We start from the raw sequence: 14,903 nt of genomic DNA, 5'->3' as shown, positions 1-14,903 counted from the left end.
CTTTGGAAATCTGGAAGAGCAGAATTGAGAGCGGGCCTCGGAAGTCAGTATATTCGTGGTACGTATCGCATCGCATAAAAACCAGTGAGACCCGGTTTGAAAGCGCCGACGAGGGAATTTGAAAAATCGATCAGACGTCATCGAGAAGGAAGCTTAATGACAGACGCAAGTAGAATAGGTGCCCCAAAAGATAATCATCAGGCACCCTCACCCAGACGTCTGCACTGCAGCAGGAATCTCGCGAGGCCCTGCTGGATTTCTCATCCGCACCGAGGCCAGGATCTAGAACAGAATCGGAGACCGAGGAATGGATCTATCAGCGCAAGGAAAGATCCGAAAACGGCAAGCCCTGGGAGACGATGTGGAACATTCGACGAATGGAGGGGAGAATGCAAGCCAAGCACCGAGGGAACCAGTTTCTCGGGACTAATATCTTAGCATATCTCGTCCTTGCGTTGCGAGGACTTCTGGCTCCACTACATGCCAGTCGGCCTCGAAGCCTCGATCCGCGATCGCAGTTTTCATCCCATACAGTAATGGGGAAATACTCATCTACAGTACACACGACCCAAGCGCTCAAGTAAGCGCCTCAAATGCAAATATCAGTTCTGCCAAGTGGATATCCACAAGCTATCTAAGACTATTGAGAGAATTAGATTCTTTTGAGGATTTAGTCAAGACGCGGTGTCGAGGACTGTGGCCCCCTGTCTTGCCGTTGGAATTAGGGCTTGTATCCGTTTGTCGCCAGCTGCGACTTGAAACAATACTTTGATGGACCGGCAACAAATGCCATGAAACACGACTACAGTTTTATTCCTAATGATATCCATTTTTCTCATCTCTCATGAAGGAATGCGTGCTCGTGTTCAAACTGCGTCGGAGGCCGACCAATGTCGCTTTGTGAGGTGTTCTTTGACACGGGCATTGTTCCGACGCAAGGGAGACGCAAAGAAAAATACACGAACCTTTCTCAACGTCTCTGTCTGCAAGGATCTCGGTTTATTCTCCATGAGTTCGTGTGGTGATGCTATGTAGAGTTTGAGGAGCTTGGAGGATCTGTCAAGTCCATAAACAGAAAATAGTCATGATCAGTAGGCACTATTGATGACGGGTGGATAATATTAACAGACCCTTTGTGATGCATTGTCATTCGGGCCGAGGTAAATACAACGTATAATGCGCGTAAAATCTAGCCAAGAGCTCCTTCAATCAAGGACTCCAAGTCCAGTCCATGTATTGCAGTGTAAACAAAGGCGGATGACGCCGTACGTAGGTACTTTGCATACATAGTTGACCAAGCACCCGGAAGTCCCTGTCAGTGACGAATTCGTAATCGATCGACATCAAAGGGCGATTTCACGATCGACTAGGCATTATTTAGCGAGATTGGCATAGCGTGCCGGAGAGCGACACCGGCCCTTGTCCCGCCGATAGAGCAACAAGGCAGGAATCTACCCCAAAACGGTTGAAAGAAAGGAACGCTCATACTTCGAGTGACAATAGGAGGATGCCCAATCTCCACTTGATGGAAAGAGGCAAGGAAGATCTCCCTGAAGTGCCGATAATCGCAAATTTTTCCTTCCGGCGCATAGCCGACCCAGCAAACGGCGCGTGTCTCGTTGCCGTCAGGATCGAAACACCTTGCGCTAGCTGCAAACCTTAAACGATGACATGAGTCACCCTCGACCGGAAAGGAACAGGCCCAGGAATGAAGTATGGCGGGTTGTGGGACACGAGGGCGTCTTTAGGACCTTCCTTTTGCCCTTTTCGGCGAGTTAGTTACCCACTCTCTCTCCACTGCTAGTCGAGTGCCTTTGATGCACGGGTTTGTAATGCATTTTCTTTCCTGCAGCCTGCAGGTCATAGTGACCTTGCTCCCTGCCCATGTAATACCGTGGACTCGGAGCCGTACATATTTCCGCTGCACATCACAATCGGAGATTCGAGGGCAGCCAAGGACCTAGCGCATCTGTCGAAGGGTTTAGTGCAGACATGCGGCGGAAGAAAATAGGCGCAGAAGGCTCCGATGCATCGGGCTCTCCTCTTCTACAGCAGCCAATCCCTCGTCGCCGAGGATTCCAAATCGAGAAGCCACAGCTGCCGCCAGGAGAGGAGCGAACGGGGTGGAATGTGTCACAGAGTCAACCAAGGGATTTCACTGCCGAGCCTGTCACTGGTGTGGCCCTGGCCCATGCCACAGGAGGAGCGGCTGTCGCCTAGTTCAACCTGCATAGGCGGAGCCGTGATCAGCTTGTCCTTAACACACCACAGAGGGTATGGATGTGCATACTGCATAAGTGCCTAGCGCTTGGCTCAACACGTCCAATTTTTTTCTCCCTCTATATGTACCCCGGCCAAGCCTGTTCTCTCGTCTTTTTTCGACTCGCGCATCAATGACATAGAGCGTCTGCAGCTTTTGTTTTCTCTTTTTTTCTTTCCAATTTCGGCGTCTTTAGTCGCCAGTCTCTCGTTTCGCATCTTTGTCCCTCGTTGTATAGCATTTGAGTTTTGCCTCGCAGAGCGTTGTCTTTTCCCTTGATTGTTCACGAATATCTGATATAACTCGGCTGCGCAGACGCTGCCGCGCGATTCCAAGCTTTCGCCAACACAGATTGATACCGGTCTTCGCCAATTTGTGAGAACCTCACATTCGAGGGGGAGTTCAGTTCGAAGGAACCTGAATCTCCAGTCTAGATGGAGTGCTTTCGACAAATATTTCAGTGCTTCAAAGCACCGTTCACACGCAGCGAAGAGCGGGTCATTGAGATCGTGAGTTGATAGCACCCACCCTGTTCTGGCAAGAGATAGCCCCTAACAATTTGTGTACAGAGCCGGCCAACCAACTTCCGAAAGGAAGAGCTGCCTGTCTGCTTCTCGGATGCCGAGTCAGTCATATCGCCCAGTCAAAACACAGCCGAGCGACCCATTCTGACTAGCCAGCCACAGCACGTTGACGTCTCAGAACAGCCACGGAGCGACGACGGACAAGAACGGAGCGACTATCGAAATGGTGACGCTTTCGCCGTCAGCCGAGTAGGCAATCCAGAGTCGTATTCGGAGGACGAACACCAACATGCCACAATCCGGCTCCGAGACCGTATGAATCCATCGCGGTGGTTCAAGTCAACCCCAGCCACAGATCCTGAGATAGAGGTCATGGAGGAGGATAAACTGGTTACCACAGCAGGCAAGGAATAATGGGGCCACTTCGCATCGAGCATCTTATATTGGATTTGAAGAAATAATCGGATTTGGAGGGATATTCAAGATTTCGTCACACCAAAAAAGTTGGAACGTCTTTAAAGCGCGATTTGGGCGTCAGATTGTTGTCTTCAGAAGAAATTTTGGTGGTATCCTCTGCAGAGGATACCTCCCGTTTTTTGTCGGAGTTGTTAGTCGGCCGAGGTTGCTCTTGAAGCTCATCGAGATCATCGAATAAAGACTGAACTCTTGACTTGAATTTGGGTGTTTGTATAGCGCTTATCCCCGTTGAGCTTGGATTTGCTTCCTCAAATCTAGGTGTGTTCTTTGGATCATTCTGCCGCCGACGTTGTACGCGGAAATCCGACTTCATCAGGATTTCCGGTGATGCGTCTCGTTCCGGCTGCGCGGTCGACGGCATGGCGGCCAGATGAGCTTGACCATCCAGGTCATCATCCTCTGATGCGGTCTCATCATTGTCCACCTCCATAACTTGAACTGCGATTGCTCTTGATAGCGCCGCAGGTGGGGAACCAGCAGCCAACTGGCTCCGGGCATTGTTCACGCTTGGGGCTTGTCCAAAACCTGCCGCAGCTCTGGTGGATGATTTCAACTCTCGCGCGCCTACCAATGACCGAAGCTTCCTCGGGCTGGTAATCAGCTCACGAAGATGGGTGCCCGCCCAAGTATCATCGTCATCATCCGTTCCATCACCATTCGTATTCTCTTCTTGACCTTCCACCTGCTCCAGTCCCGCTTTCTGGCGTGCAGCAAGTTCCTCGGCATCTCTCCTCCGCTGAAGGCCCTTGGGCATTGCCGTTCTACCATCCGTAGGCCTCTCCAGATCCCCTATTGCGGCAGCACTCTGCGCTTTAGCTTCCTTTTTTCGCCGCACATACTCTGCATAATGCAAGTGCTGCGTGAAAGATTGCGCGACGGCATAGAATTCATCTTCGACCATTATCCAGGCCTCGTCGTGGTCGAGACCACCCACGAGATATCTATATGCGGGTTTCAATTAGCGACTCCGTTCCACTCGGGGACTCCATGGCTTTTTGCGCACTCTTCGGGAGGACAGGGCTGTGCTGGGGACGTTGGCGGGGTTTGGGCTGCAATTAAAGCGCGAGCGATTAGTTCAAGCTATTGCGCATGCGAAGGCTATACGATTGACGTACAGGACCTAAAAAAATCTTTTTTGTCGGGCGACGATGGTGGTTTCTTTGGTGTGATGTCGCTATCAGGAGCCGGCTCGCGCTTGACGCGTTTTCGCGGCGTTGGTTCTCGCTTCACGCGTCCCTCGTGATTCTGTTCAAGTAGCCAGGGTAATGTCCTCGGCATAATGCCGCACCGATCAGACCTTGAGAGTTTGTGCGATCTTGTATGTCGTGCGGAGAGAGAACTTCAGGGAAGGACTGGAGTTCTGATCAGCGCTGATAAGCGGATGAGGTCACCTGCCGCTTTAGGCACTCGGTCCGTCGTACAAAATTAGGCAAGCTAGTATAAGCGTAAACCACAATTTTATTGGGTATCTGATTCAGTCTGGAGACTTATTGCTGCAAGGATATGGCACAAAACTGAAAGTTTCTCAACGCCATCAACAAAAGAAAGCCCTAGAAGGGCGTGCCTGTAGAACGCCTATGCAACGGACCCCATAGAAACGCCGAGATATTCGTCACCCTCGAAAACATATCTATACCTCGCCAGGTCGCTTGCTGTTGCAGCTCACGATCTTCACCTTGTCGGCAGACACTGTGGTCTGGTTATCTAGCTTGAATGACACATCCTTGATCAAGAATGTCCACACTTCGTCGCAGAATCGGTAGGTATCGAGGTGACCCTAGAGGCGATGGAAGAAGTTCGGTCAGCCTCGAGGAAGGAATTAAGAGAGCCACCCTGCTGCAGTGCCAGCGGCCCTGTGAACGTCTCTGCACGAGATGCTTTACCTTGAATGTAAGTCTAGCCCGGACCTTGTCAGCCAAGACCTCTGTGACGACTCGGTCAAAGGTAGACAGAATCTTCATTGCCAGCTGGGGCTCGATACGGCCTTCGTTGATCAGATCGTCGAGAGTATCGGTCAGAGACAAGCCGAGGCTAGTCGTGTCCAAGTCAGCTCCGATGCCGCGCTCTAGCTGTTGCAAGAGGACCACCATACCTGCTCCCTCGGTAGAGCTCGTAATAGTTGGCCTGTGAAGTCATCGCGGATATTGTGGCAGCGTCGGGGGACAGAGACGTGCAGAGGATGAAGGGAGTGTCAAACGCTCAGTTGCCTTGACCCGGACGATCGCGGGGGTGATCGCCCACGTGAGGTCACGTGATCGTCCCCCTTTGCTTATCGCGTGTCTACGTCAAGCTCCAATCGATCCAAGTTAATCTGGATAGCTTCAGATCTCGCCGGGTCGCTCTTGGAAGCTAGCCACAATGTCAGCGATGCTTACCTTCCGTCTGTCTAGGACAATCCCTATGTCCTGCTCCCATTTCCATCATTCCCTCACCCGATCTTTCTCTTCAACCTCTTTTCTACCGGCATCCAAAGGTCTGTTCTTACTGCCGACGGAAGATCTAAATGCCAATCCAAGGTTCCTAACTGTAGACCACAGGTGCAGAGATCAATGAGAAAAACCCAAAGCAACAATCATCTATTTCAGATGAATCGCACCCAAACCCGCCCGAGAAATCTTCAACACCGAACAAAGCCAAAACCGTCTCTCAGACTGACGCAGAATTGCGTGAGCGATTAGAAAAAATGTCAGGCGAGGGTGGAGCTGCAGGAATCGAGTACGAAGACGGCAAGCCGAACGCAATGAAGCGCAGCGTACGAAACAACATGTTCCGCTTGATCTGATGCCGCTCCTCGGGCACTCTTGATCGCAGAATCAAGCCCCCGGTGGCAAGGCCATGTCGGGACAGGAGTTTACAATGCTGCCAAGGCCTTTCACAATGCGCAGGCCTAGCTTCGCATTGCCAAGATATATTTGGCATTTCCTGTTTCCTATGGAAGCTTGGGGTCCCTGGCATACATGACTCGCACAAGTTCCGACGAACTGCACGTCTGTGCAAGGGTACAAGGATATTTCCTCCGAATGGTGTACAAGGTACATTGACCCGCCTAGGCAATGATCTTGCATTCATAAATCAGAAGATCCAGCCACCATCTAAGGGTCTTATTCATGAGAAGCTTCTGCATCATTTCTCAGACGCATTCGAAATGTCTCGGATACCTGACATTCCGCATTGCGCTCCTCGGATGGAGCCGCTCAGTCGGCTTGGGTGCGATTCACCCAGGTCATTCTGTCTTTGCTCATCGTGCTGGTGGATGGCATGATTATGCAGGGACTTCGCATCCTTATCTGGATATGCTTTCGTCTCGCAAGCTTCTGAGTTGATATTGCGATCCTTGGCAGGAACTATGTAGCGCGCAGACTATACGCCTCAACAATTCACAATTGATGTCCATTTCTATGTGGTGAATCCAAATCCAAATGTAATCGAAACTTATCCATCCCAGACTCTTTTCGTATCGCAGAACTCCGCCCCCAGAAACAGAAACCAAGACCTGCAGTGCATGCATGAGTCGTACGAGTGATAGTTTTACTTGCTAACAACCATGCCCGCCAGAACGCCCGCTCCAATGACGCCGCCGTCTGAGGCTTCTCGTAGGAAAACCGATTTCCCGCCCCGCTGCGGACCAGTCCGCATAACGAGGCGGTCGATGTGTTGCTGGCACATTTCCTTGAACTGGGGATAGTGTTGGATGATACCGCCAGTGTATGCCACTACCAACTCTTCGGGACCGGATTGCCAGTCAGCGGGGGTAGGCTGGAGGACTGGGACCACATGGCCGTGGACGTTGTTGCTGACAGCGGTCTGGAGACTTGCTGCCGCCGCGGTAGATGCGGGTGCGCTGTCCGGAATGGGGATATCACCATTGCTCTGCGGTGAAGCAGCGTTCGCGGGACTGTTGGCATTGCTGTCTTCTTTTAACTCAATTTCGCGGCAGCAAGCAAGCAGCCCGATCACTGCTGCGGCGATCAGTCCGGCCGATCGTCGCTGCACTGCGCGGGCGATCCTTCGGAACGCGCCTGCGGAGCGGGCATCCCATCGCCAGTCGCTACTCTCTGGCGGAGGAAGAGATTGGTTTAGTTCCTTTGCGAGGTCCTGGTCGAATCGAGCCCGCGCCACATGGTCGGAAATGTAGGTGGTAGTCAGGGCATATTCTTGGATGAGATTCGCCGGTAGAGTCCGTTTTGATAATCCTATTACCGTGGTGAGATAGTCGAACAGGATCAAACGGATGAGTTCGCCGATGTATCGGCCTCCGGTCATGTATTCGAACGGCTGGAAACCGGGACGCGCACAGGCCCGGTCTAATTCGACGTCCCATTTGGTGGTGATATTAAGATCCCGAAGTGGTGGCGCAGCACCGGAAATGGTCCACTCAGTGTTCACGACCGTTTCCACGGCATCCGGCTCCATCGAATTTACACTCTTGGCCTTGGAGTCATGCAGCGCACTGAGTTTCATCGGAATAGTCGCGTTACACCCCGTGCCCACAATAATGCCCATGGCGACGCGACTGTTTGGTAGCGATTTGACCGCATAAGCGAGCGAGGCCAATGTCGCAACGGTGTCATTCGTAATGGCCTGAATCTTCAGTTTGGGCAAGGCAAACAGCTTCCGGCGCTTGGAAGAAGGCTCATCTTCTTCGTCCGGCCGCCTTGTATGCTTTTCGTATCCATTCAACAAGATCTCACGGAGATTGAGATTTGAAGTAATAGCAAATCCTTTACCCATAGGCATTAGCGTGGCCTCTGCTAATGATTCTTGCCTATATACTTGTTAGCACCCATGTCCAACAAAACGCTTTCTTGGGATGAATCGTGAGATCATCACTCCCCAAGGTCAAAAACCGCAAATACTCACATAATGGGAAAACTGAATGTAATCCCCATGTCTAATTCTGCCGGCATGTCCTTCCTGGTGGAGTCCGACGTCAGGCTCTCTGCCACCACTTCGGCGATGCAGTCCCCAATCCACGCAAAAAGATCCTCCGCCTGGTCCATTTTCAAATGCTCTTGAATGGGCCATGCCCGCTCCAGCGTCCGCTTCACGCGCTGACGCTGGGCCTTGCGAATCGTGTCGCGCGACCTCTCCGACGCATCCGCAGAGCGAACATCCGACTCGACTGCTTCGCCCAACAATTCGATGAAAGCGACCCGCAGGTTGCTCCCACCTACGTCAATCGCCAGATAATGACCCGTCTCCTGACCCGTTGGCAGCTGAGTTACCGGAGTGGGCAGAAATTGCTGATCCGACGTCAGGGCCAGATGGCGGTACGTGCCGGAGAAGCGACGCGCCAGTCTGTACAGCACAGCCTCGTTCAAGCAGAGGGGTGCCAAAAAGGCATCTAGTTGTTGATGGTGCTCAATGTATTCGCGCTGCGATGCATCCAGCTCCGAACTGAATTCATCTTGGTCGTCGTCGTCGATGCCATCGTCCTGCATTATGTCACGCTCCTCGTCATTGTCCTTTTCAAATGATATTGAATCGACGGAGGCCATTGTGAAGAAAGTGGCTGGGCGCGAAAGAACACGCTCAACGGAATCACCGCGGAGAAAAAGAAAAGGAAGGGAGAGGGGGAGATAGAGATAGACAAATAGACAGTGGTGGTCAGAACAATGCGAACACTGCGGCGCTCGCAAAGATCCCAGTGGAGAACCGTTGACGTTGACGGATCTCGTTAGGGAAGAATGACCAACAAGGAAAAAAGGACCGTGCCTTTCTGTCACCGCGCCCGCTCCGGTCTCAATGGCGATGTCGGGGTTCAGGAATGCGAAGCAGGCCCGGCCAAAAGGACACGATCATGACCTGGACTCGCGGTTGATGGAGGGTGCACCTGGAGCTAAAAATAAAGCCCAAGGAGCTAGTCCGCAGGGACTGCGGCGAGAGGTTAGTCAGGCTGCAATTAAAGGGTCGGCGGATGAGCATTAGGGTGACGCGGTCTGCAGGGCGAATGAGGATGAACGGGGGATGGAAAGGCACGGCGGGTTGGGCAAATGGGCGATCATGCCGGACAGAGACACTCAACGGCAGCTTCCGTCATGTTTTACGTACCCTGGGAATCTTGGTATGCGTGGAGGAGAGAGGAAGGGGGGGCGGTGGGGAGGGAAGAGCGCGGGTGTTCGCCGCTGTTTTATACGGGGAGGCTCGCGCCCTTGCAGTGCCTGAGGCACGCGAGTGTCAAGCGTGTCCTTGGGAAGTGCAAAATAAGTGCAAAATCATATAGTTGCCATCCAACCGGGCTGCCGATGATGGAGTTCCGGGGACTGATACAAGGGAAGTGGAGCCCTGCGTGGCAGAGACTAGGAGCCGTATGTAGTAGAGTATGTAGCAGTGCGGTCGTATCAAATGCATCAAGAACAATCCGAACCCTCAACAACATCCGCTCGAGGCCATGCGAGAGGGGAGTTCTTTATGTCCGGAGAAGCATTGAAGATGCGACCATCGGAGGACACGAGACGATGCGACGCTGTTCTTGTTCCGGGGGGCCGCGCAGGGACAAGCAACGACGAAAGATCCCGGTGATTCTCGTCGCAGGCGTGAACTCTACGAGCTTAGAAAAAAAGTCTTGCTTGTCGCAAACCTCTTGCTTCCCATTCGATGGAAGCGGATCGCGGGTCGGCGGTCTGTTTCGTACAACCTTCTCCATCCATGATGTATAAACGGGGGAGCTATGTAACCCTCCAGCCGGGCTGGTGGATTCGGCTGCAAAACGTGCCAAGCTGGCTATCATCCTGCCGTCGATTCATCCACACCCACTGGTTGATCGTGAACGCTCGTCATTATCATTCGCGAGTTGATGACTCCCGTGCTCGGGATGGACCGTGTTGCGACAACGCAGCGGGCGCAGATGCCCACCAAAGGTCTCGATCATTCGCTGGCGTGCAGTGCAGCCACCGATTGAATGTCAGCTTCTCACTGGTGCGTTTCGCTCTCGCTTCGAAAAATGGGGGCTATCGGACTCGATCACCTGCTCCCCGGCGACGCCGAATCCGCGAGCTCTGGGTTTAATAGTGGTCGTGGTATACTGACTCTCCTATGCAGCCGAGCTGGTGGAAGCCTCATAGTGGATAGTACCATTCGCAGGGCGCTAGACAGGGCGTTTTGAGAGAGAAAAAAAAAACTTTGACTGAAACTCCAAACTGTCATTGGGTTCCAGCGCCCTATAACAATAATAGATAAAACGCCATTGGAGAGAGCCTCCGAGATCGGAGATGAAGCGTGGACTCATTCGATGATCCAGTCAGATCAATATCTGACGCAACCAGTTTGGCAATTTAGGCGGCCTCATCCGGCGAAGCCTATCTCTGTCGCGTGTCTTCTGGAAGACGCGATGGGAAGATAGGCCCTCGGTGTTTGGTGCTCGGTGCTCGGTGCTCGATGTTCCTGGGCCTGTTGACGCCATATGTCTCTAGCCTAACGCAGACTAGATGGGGAATTGAAGCTTTGCCCGATCCTCAACAGTTGGGAAAACCTGACAAAAGGCATTGGTCACCACTTGAATCTTCAGCCTGAGAAATATATGTAACTCAAATGGGTATGTGACGTGCAGATGGACCCATGACTGTCTATCACATCCTATTAGGGATTGTTGATTACCATTTCTCCCCATCGGATGTCGGGAAGAGCAACCAATGTATATCGAAGTATGCAGCCACCTTGGATCGTTGACTGGGTCGCCTTGCAGTGGTCATGCGCTTGGCTGGATCCGGTCTTTTCCCCGATAATTAGATGGCGCGACATTTTGCGAGATTTAACTCATCTTGGAGGCTTCCAGAACCTCTGTCGAGAATGCAACCATGTATTGTTCACTAGGTAAGGATCGATATGCATTCCTTTTGAGGCGTAGGAGTGTGAGATACAGTATAGTAGTATATGTATAGTAATAGTACCTATTCCACCTGGGCACAAGCCCACCGCTTGACATTCAAAGCCAAGATTCCCATTTCTTCTACTCACAAGGATCTCGTGAAACATATCAGTAGACTATGACTACTTGTTTCGAACTAAAATAAACTGAGTTATAATTCTCTCACCCTATTATTCGACTCGTGTACATACTTGAGTAGTGTAACTAATAGACTGTACAAGCTTTCACTAGAAACACAACAAAAGTGACAACTCTCTCACTTCTTCAACAGATACTTGTTGATGCCGTGACACTTCTAGATTGAATCTCCTATTGGATCTGTCTGTTAAGCTTTCCCCGATTCATATCGTTGTCTACAAAAGATCGAAGGTTTTCACTGTCAAATTTCCCTCCTTTTTTACGGTCCCGGGCCCAACACACTAGGTGGAGCATCATTCTTTTCACAAAAATTCTGTCGTATGCATGTATTTCATGCTGCAGGTTGTGCCTTTAAAAAAAAAACCCTCGCTGTCCCGCTTCCATGATCGACATTGTGGAGTATTGACGCCCTGCGACTCCACTTATCGTTCCCTAGTACACATCTGCACAAATAAGGCTCAGTGTAGAATGTAGTACCGAAACATAGGCTAACCAGATCTTTGGCTCGAACATGGAAGATTTTGCTGGAGCACTTGTCTTGAATCATGGTGGTTTTTGCTACATGCCACATGTCCATGCCATATCGAGCAAGCCGCCCATCTTCATCTACCACCCTTCAGGGCAAAATGTTAGCTACTTGTTAGTATACAGCATCAAACTAATCCTGAAGCTCATCTGGCATTCTTGCTGTTTACATCTTCTGGTTAGACGAGTAGTACTCTCTATAGCATGTACGGTAACTAGGTATAGAGACTACTAAGTAAGCTGATCGTTCTTGGGAAAGGGTGGCAGAACCTCAGGCGGTTTCTCAGGCGGTGTGCCACTCCAACTGCTCGGCCCCAGACCCACCCTTACATAATCCCAGCCCAGGAGCCCTGCAGGTCACACCCATGGACGTCAACTGATAGTCACGCCAACTCTCTTCGCAACCATGGAGAAGCTGCCGCTGTACTCTAGCGATGCGCGCCGTGGCTCACTGAAGCCAAAGGTGGCACGCCCACGCCCGCGCTGGCTCGAGAAGACCATCTACCGCCGCCTCCCCGCTGTCCTCTGCCTCGTTGCCGTTTGGTATCTGTTTGGTCGCCCCGTGTCTCTATATCTGACCAACTCCTTTGCGCCATGCAATACTCCTGAGTGCTTGAAAACAAGTTCTCCAGAACCTGCCTATATCGCAGAGCCTACACCTGCGGTACACAAGGAGAACCCGCCTGCTCCGGTGGACCAGAAACTCGTTCACCCAAAACCAGTTTCCAAGACCAAGATACCGCTTGAAGCGCATATCATGAGCAAGTGCCCAGATGCACAGGAGTGTCTGCAGGATCTGGTCCTTCCGGCCATGGAGCGAATCAGTGACAAGGTTGATTTCCAGCTATCGTTTATTGCTAGGTAAGCGACTTCTACAGCCCTGGCCTCTGCCTCTCTCTGTCCAAAGATAAAGTGGGTTTTCAGAGTATTAATGCTGACACGAGTGGCATATCTAGAGTATCCAAAGAAACATCTGAAATAGAGTGCAAGCACGGCCCGACCGAGTGTATTGGAAACATGCTCATGCTCTGCGCTGCCAACCTCCCCTTCCCTCCGACAGCTGACGCCTCACTCTTGCCCAAAAGCTACCCTCGCACACCCATAATACGCTCCCTGGGATTCGCAAATTGTCTGGAGAACGATTTCCCACGAATTCCTGAACGCGATTATGTCCACCAGTGCGCCCTGGAGCACGGCATCGATTTCGAGGCTCTCAACCAGTGTGCCAGCCAGGAGAATGACAATCCCAGTGATGGGCCTCATGGAGCGCCTCCGCTCAGTGGGCTTGCGCTCCTCCGGAAGAACGCCCTGCGTGGTGAGCGACTCGGCGTCAAGATTAGCTGCACAGTACGACTGGCGGAATCGGTCTGGTGCATCCGCGACAACGGCGAGTGGAAAGACTGTGCCCAGGATGGAAAGGGCGGCAATCCCCAGGTGCTAATAGACGAAGTCGAGCGCCTTTGGGAGGAGAAGGACGCGGGATTCTTATGAAACTTCGATTGATACCCCTACAGCAGCTCTAAGAGAACAGAATATGATTGTATAGTCTATGAGCAATTTCCTAGGTCTTTTTAGGTCGCCCACTGGCTCTTCGGGGATTTTAGCTTCTTCTTCTGTAGGAGGATCGTAGACGTTTCTTTTCCAACAATAAGAAAATCCAACACAGGGATTATTGTTAGGACTAGGACTGGTCCACCCTAGCCTAACGATGCGCGCTACTTATATCGGTCCCGGGCATGCTAGAACGCTATGTTCTAGCATATTTGGTCTTTTGGCTTGTTTGGTTAGTGCACCCGGGCACGCGCCGTAACAATTATGCTCTCGATCTGGCTGATCTGGACATTTGGGGGAATTTACTAGCAAGATTTACTCTTCTATTCACCTTGGCCGCTATTGCGCTGGCATTGGTTACTAGCTTCTGTTTATTCTGGCCGACCATTCACATTCACCTAATGGATTTGAATAGACACACCTTAAGAAATGCTGAATTTTAGATATTTATATTATCGTCGCTTCAAAAAGTTGGTATACACTACCGACTTCCCATGGCTTCCAGAAAATAGCTGGCTAAAAAAGGTCCGTCCAAATAAAACAGCGACTACTTGTCATCCACAGGGCAAGTCACAAGTTCGCTGATCTATGAAGGCGTCATCAGAGGAATCCACCTTCTCTCAGGATATCCCGGGTTATGTTGTTTGGAATTTTTGATGAAGGGTAAGAAGCAAGTTTTGGAAGGAATTTGATGGCACGGAAGACCTGTATCGAGTGCAAGATTAGCTCTATCCAGCCCGGGGAAAAACAAGGAGAGACATGTCTACCCATGGCTATAATTATTCTGCCTTAGTATAACTTTTGATGGCTATGTTGAAACAGTCATTTGGTGAACCTCCAATCGGTATAAAAAAAGAAAGGAAAAGGAAAAGGAAATTGAGCTACGTCCGCAACGGACAAGTGACTACCTCCTCGTACAAACACTTTGACTTCTTCCCCACCATATGTAGATCACTGCTACTGTGAGCCGCGATAGCTATGATTCTGACAAGGAGTGCGTCGGGCAGCCCTTGCCGCATACTATGGTAACTGTGAGCAAAAGATGAACATTTGGCCATATTTGCCGCTCAACTTAGTATTTAGTAAGGACTACAAAATTTCACTCATGGCATCAAGTACGACTTTGACGGTCGAAACTAGATGGCTCCTGTTTCTCCTTGTCTTTGCCCTCCCTAGCGCATTCAGTCAGTATCTGCTCTGGAATATCTCCTGCATCTTCAATTTTGGGACTTCTTGGTAGATGCCCTGCAGAAACCAGTCTCTTCCATTTTCTACTACAAATAGAGAGGATTTTATCAGAAAGGCGCTTGAGTATGAATTTATAAACACTGCACCCGTAGCTCCCTGATAGTGAACTAGATCGTGAGACGTATAGATCAGATTACGTCCACGCTAACCCCTTTCAGCCTTAAACCCACACGTGCCGATATTCTTACATAAACACGCCGTGTCTCGAGAACGGGTCAACTGCGACAGATGCAGTCACAATTCACGTCTGCAGAACACATTTTCCCGGTCGGATGGAGACCACAGAGGGAGTGGGATTCTAGCCAGCTGTGCT

At 51.1% G+C, this 14,903-nt stretch overlaps 6 protein-coding genes across 6 annotated transcripts; 3 read left to right on the top strand and 3 right to left on the bottom strand.

Annotated features, from left to right (window-relative positions):
• Positions 1-2,694: 2,694 nt before the first annotated feature.
• N7459_002887 (uncharacterized protein) lies at positions 2,695-3,198 on the top strand (the record flags this gene model as incomplete). The annotated part of the gene is made up of 2 exons (XM_056942072.1): positions 2,695-2,769; positions 2,830-3,198. 2 exons carry the CDS (start codon positions 2,695-2,697, stop codon positions 3,196-3,198), a joined length of 444 nt encoding a protein of 147 aa, XP_056801955.1.
• Positions 3,199-3,274: 76 nt separating this feature from the next.
• Positions 3,275-4,162, bottom strand: N7459_002886 (uncharacterized protein; the record flags this gene model as incomplete). Its single annotated transcript, XM_056942071.1, has 1 exon — positions 3,275-4,162. The coding sequence occupies one exon, from the start codon at positions 4,160-4,162 to the stop codon at positions 3,275-3,277; it is 888 nt and encodes a 295-aa protein (XP_056801954.1).
• A 729-nt stretch (positions 4,163-4,891) lies between these two features.
• N7459_002885 (transcription initiation factor IIA subunit gamma) lies at positions 4,892-5,351 on the bottom strand (the record flags this gene model as incomplete). Its single annotated transcript, XM_056942070.1, has 2 exons — positions 4,892-5,038; positions 5,145-5,351. 2 exons carry the CDS (start codon positions 5,349-5,351, stop codon positions 4,892-4,894), a joined length of 354 nt encoding a protein of 117 aa, XP_056801953.1.
• Positions 5,352-5,619: 268 nt separating this feature from the next.
• On the top strand, positions 5,620-6,043 carry N7459_002884 (uncharacterized protein; the record flags this gene model as incomplete). The annotated part of the gene is made up of 2 exons (XM_056942069.1): positions 5,620-5,641; positions 5,799-6,043. 2 exons carry the CDS (start codon positions 5,620-5,622, stop codon positions 6,041-6,043), a joined length of 267 nt encoding a protein of 88 aa, XP_056801952.1.
• A 746-nt stretch (positions 6,044-6,789) lies between these two features.
• N7459_002883 (hexokinase family protein) lies at positions 6,790-8,759 on the bottom strand (the record flags this gene model as incomplete). The annotated part of the gene is made up of 2 exons (XM_056942068.1): positions 6,790-8,026; positions 8,122-8,759. The coding sequence occupies 2 exons, from the start codon at positions 8,757-8,759 to the stop codon at positions 6,790-6,792; spliced, it is 1,875 nt and encodes a 624-aa protein (XP_056801951.1).
• A 3,417-nt stretch (positions 8,760-12,176) lies between these two features.
• N7459_002882 (GILT family protein) lies at positions 12,177-13,282 on the top strand (the record flags this gene model as incomplete). The annotated part of the gene is made up of 2 exons (XM_056942067.1): positions 12,177-12,652; positions 12,748-13,282. Coding segments are annotated over 2 exons (1,011 nt in total), but the record flags the coding sequence as incomplete, so codon positions are not given.
• Positions 13,283-14,903: the final 1,621 nt, after the last annotated feature.

Source organism: Penicillium hispanicum, assembly GCF_028827665.1.
Source record: "Penicillium hispanicum strain IBT 35686 chromosome Unknown utg000003l_segment0_segment0, whole genome shotgun sequence".
Classification (NCBI taxonomy): Eukaryota; Fungi; Ascomycota; class Eurotiomycetes; order Eurotiales; family Aspergillaceae; genus Penicillium; species Penicillium hispanicum.
The sequence above is the reverse complement of the archived record's forward strand: the minus strand, read 5'-3'. Positions and strand labels throughout refer to the sequence as shown.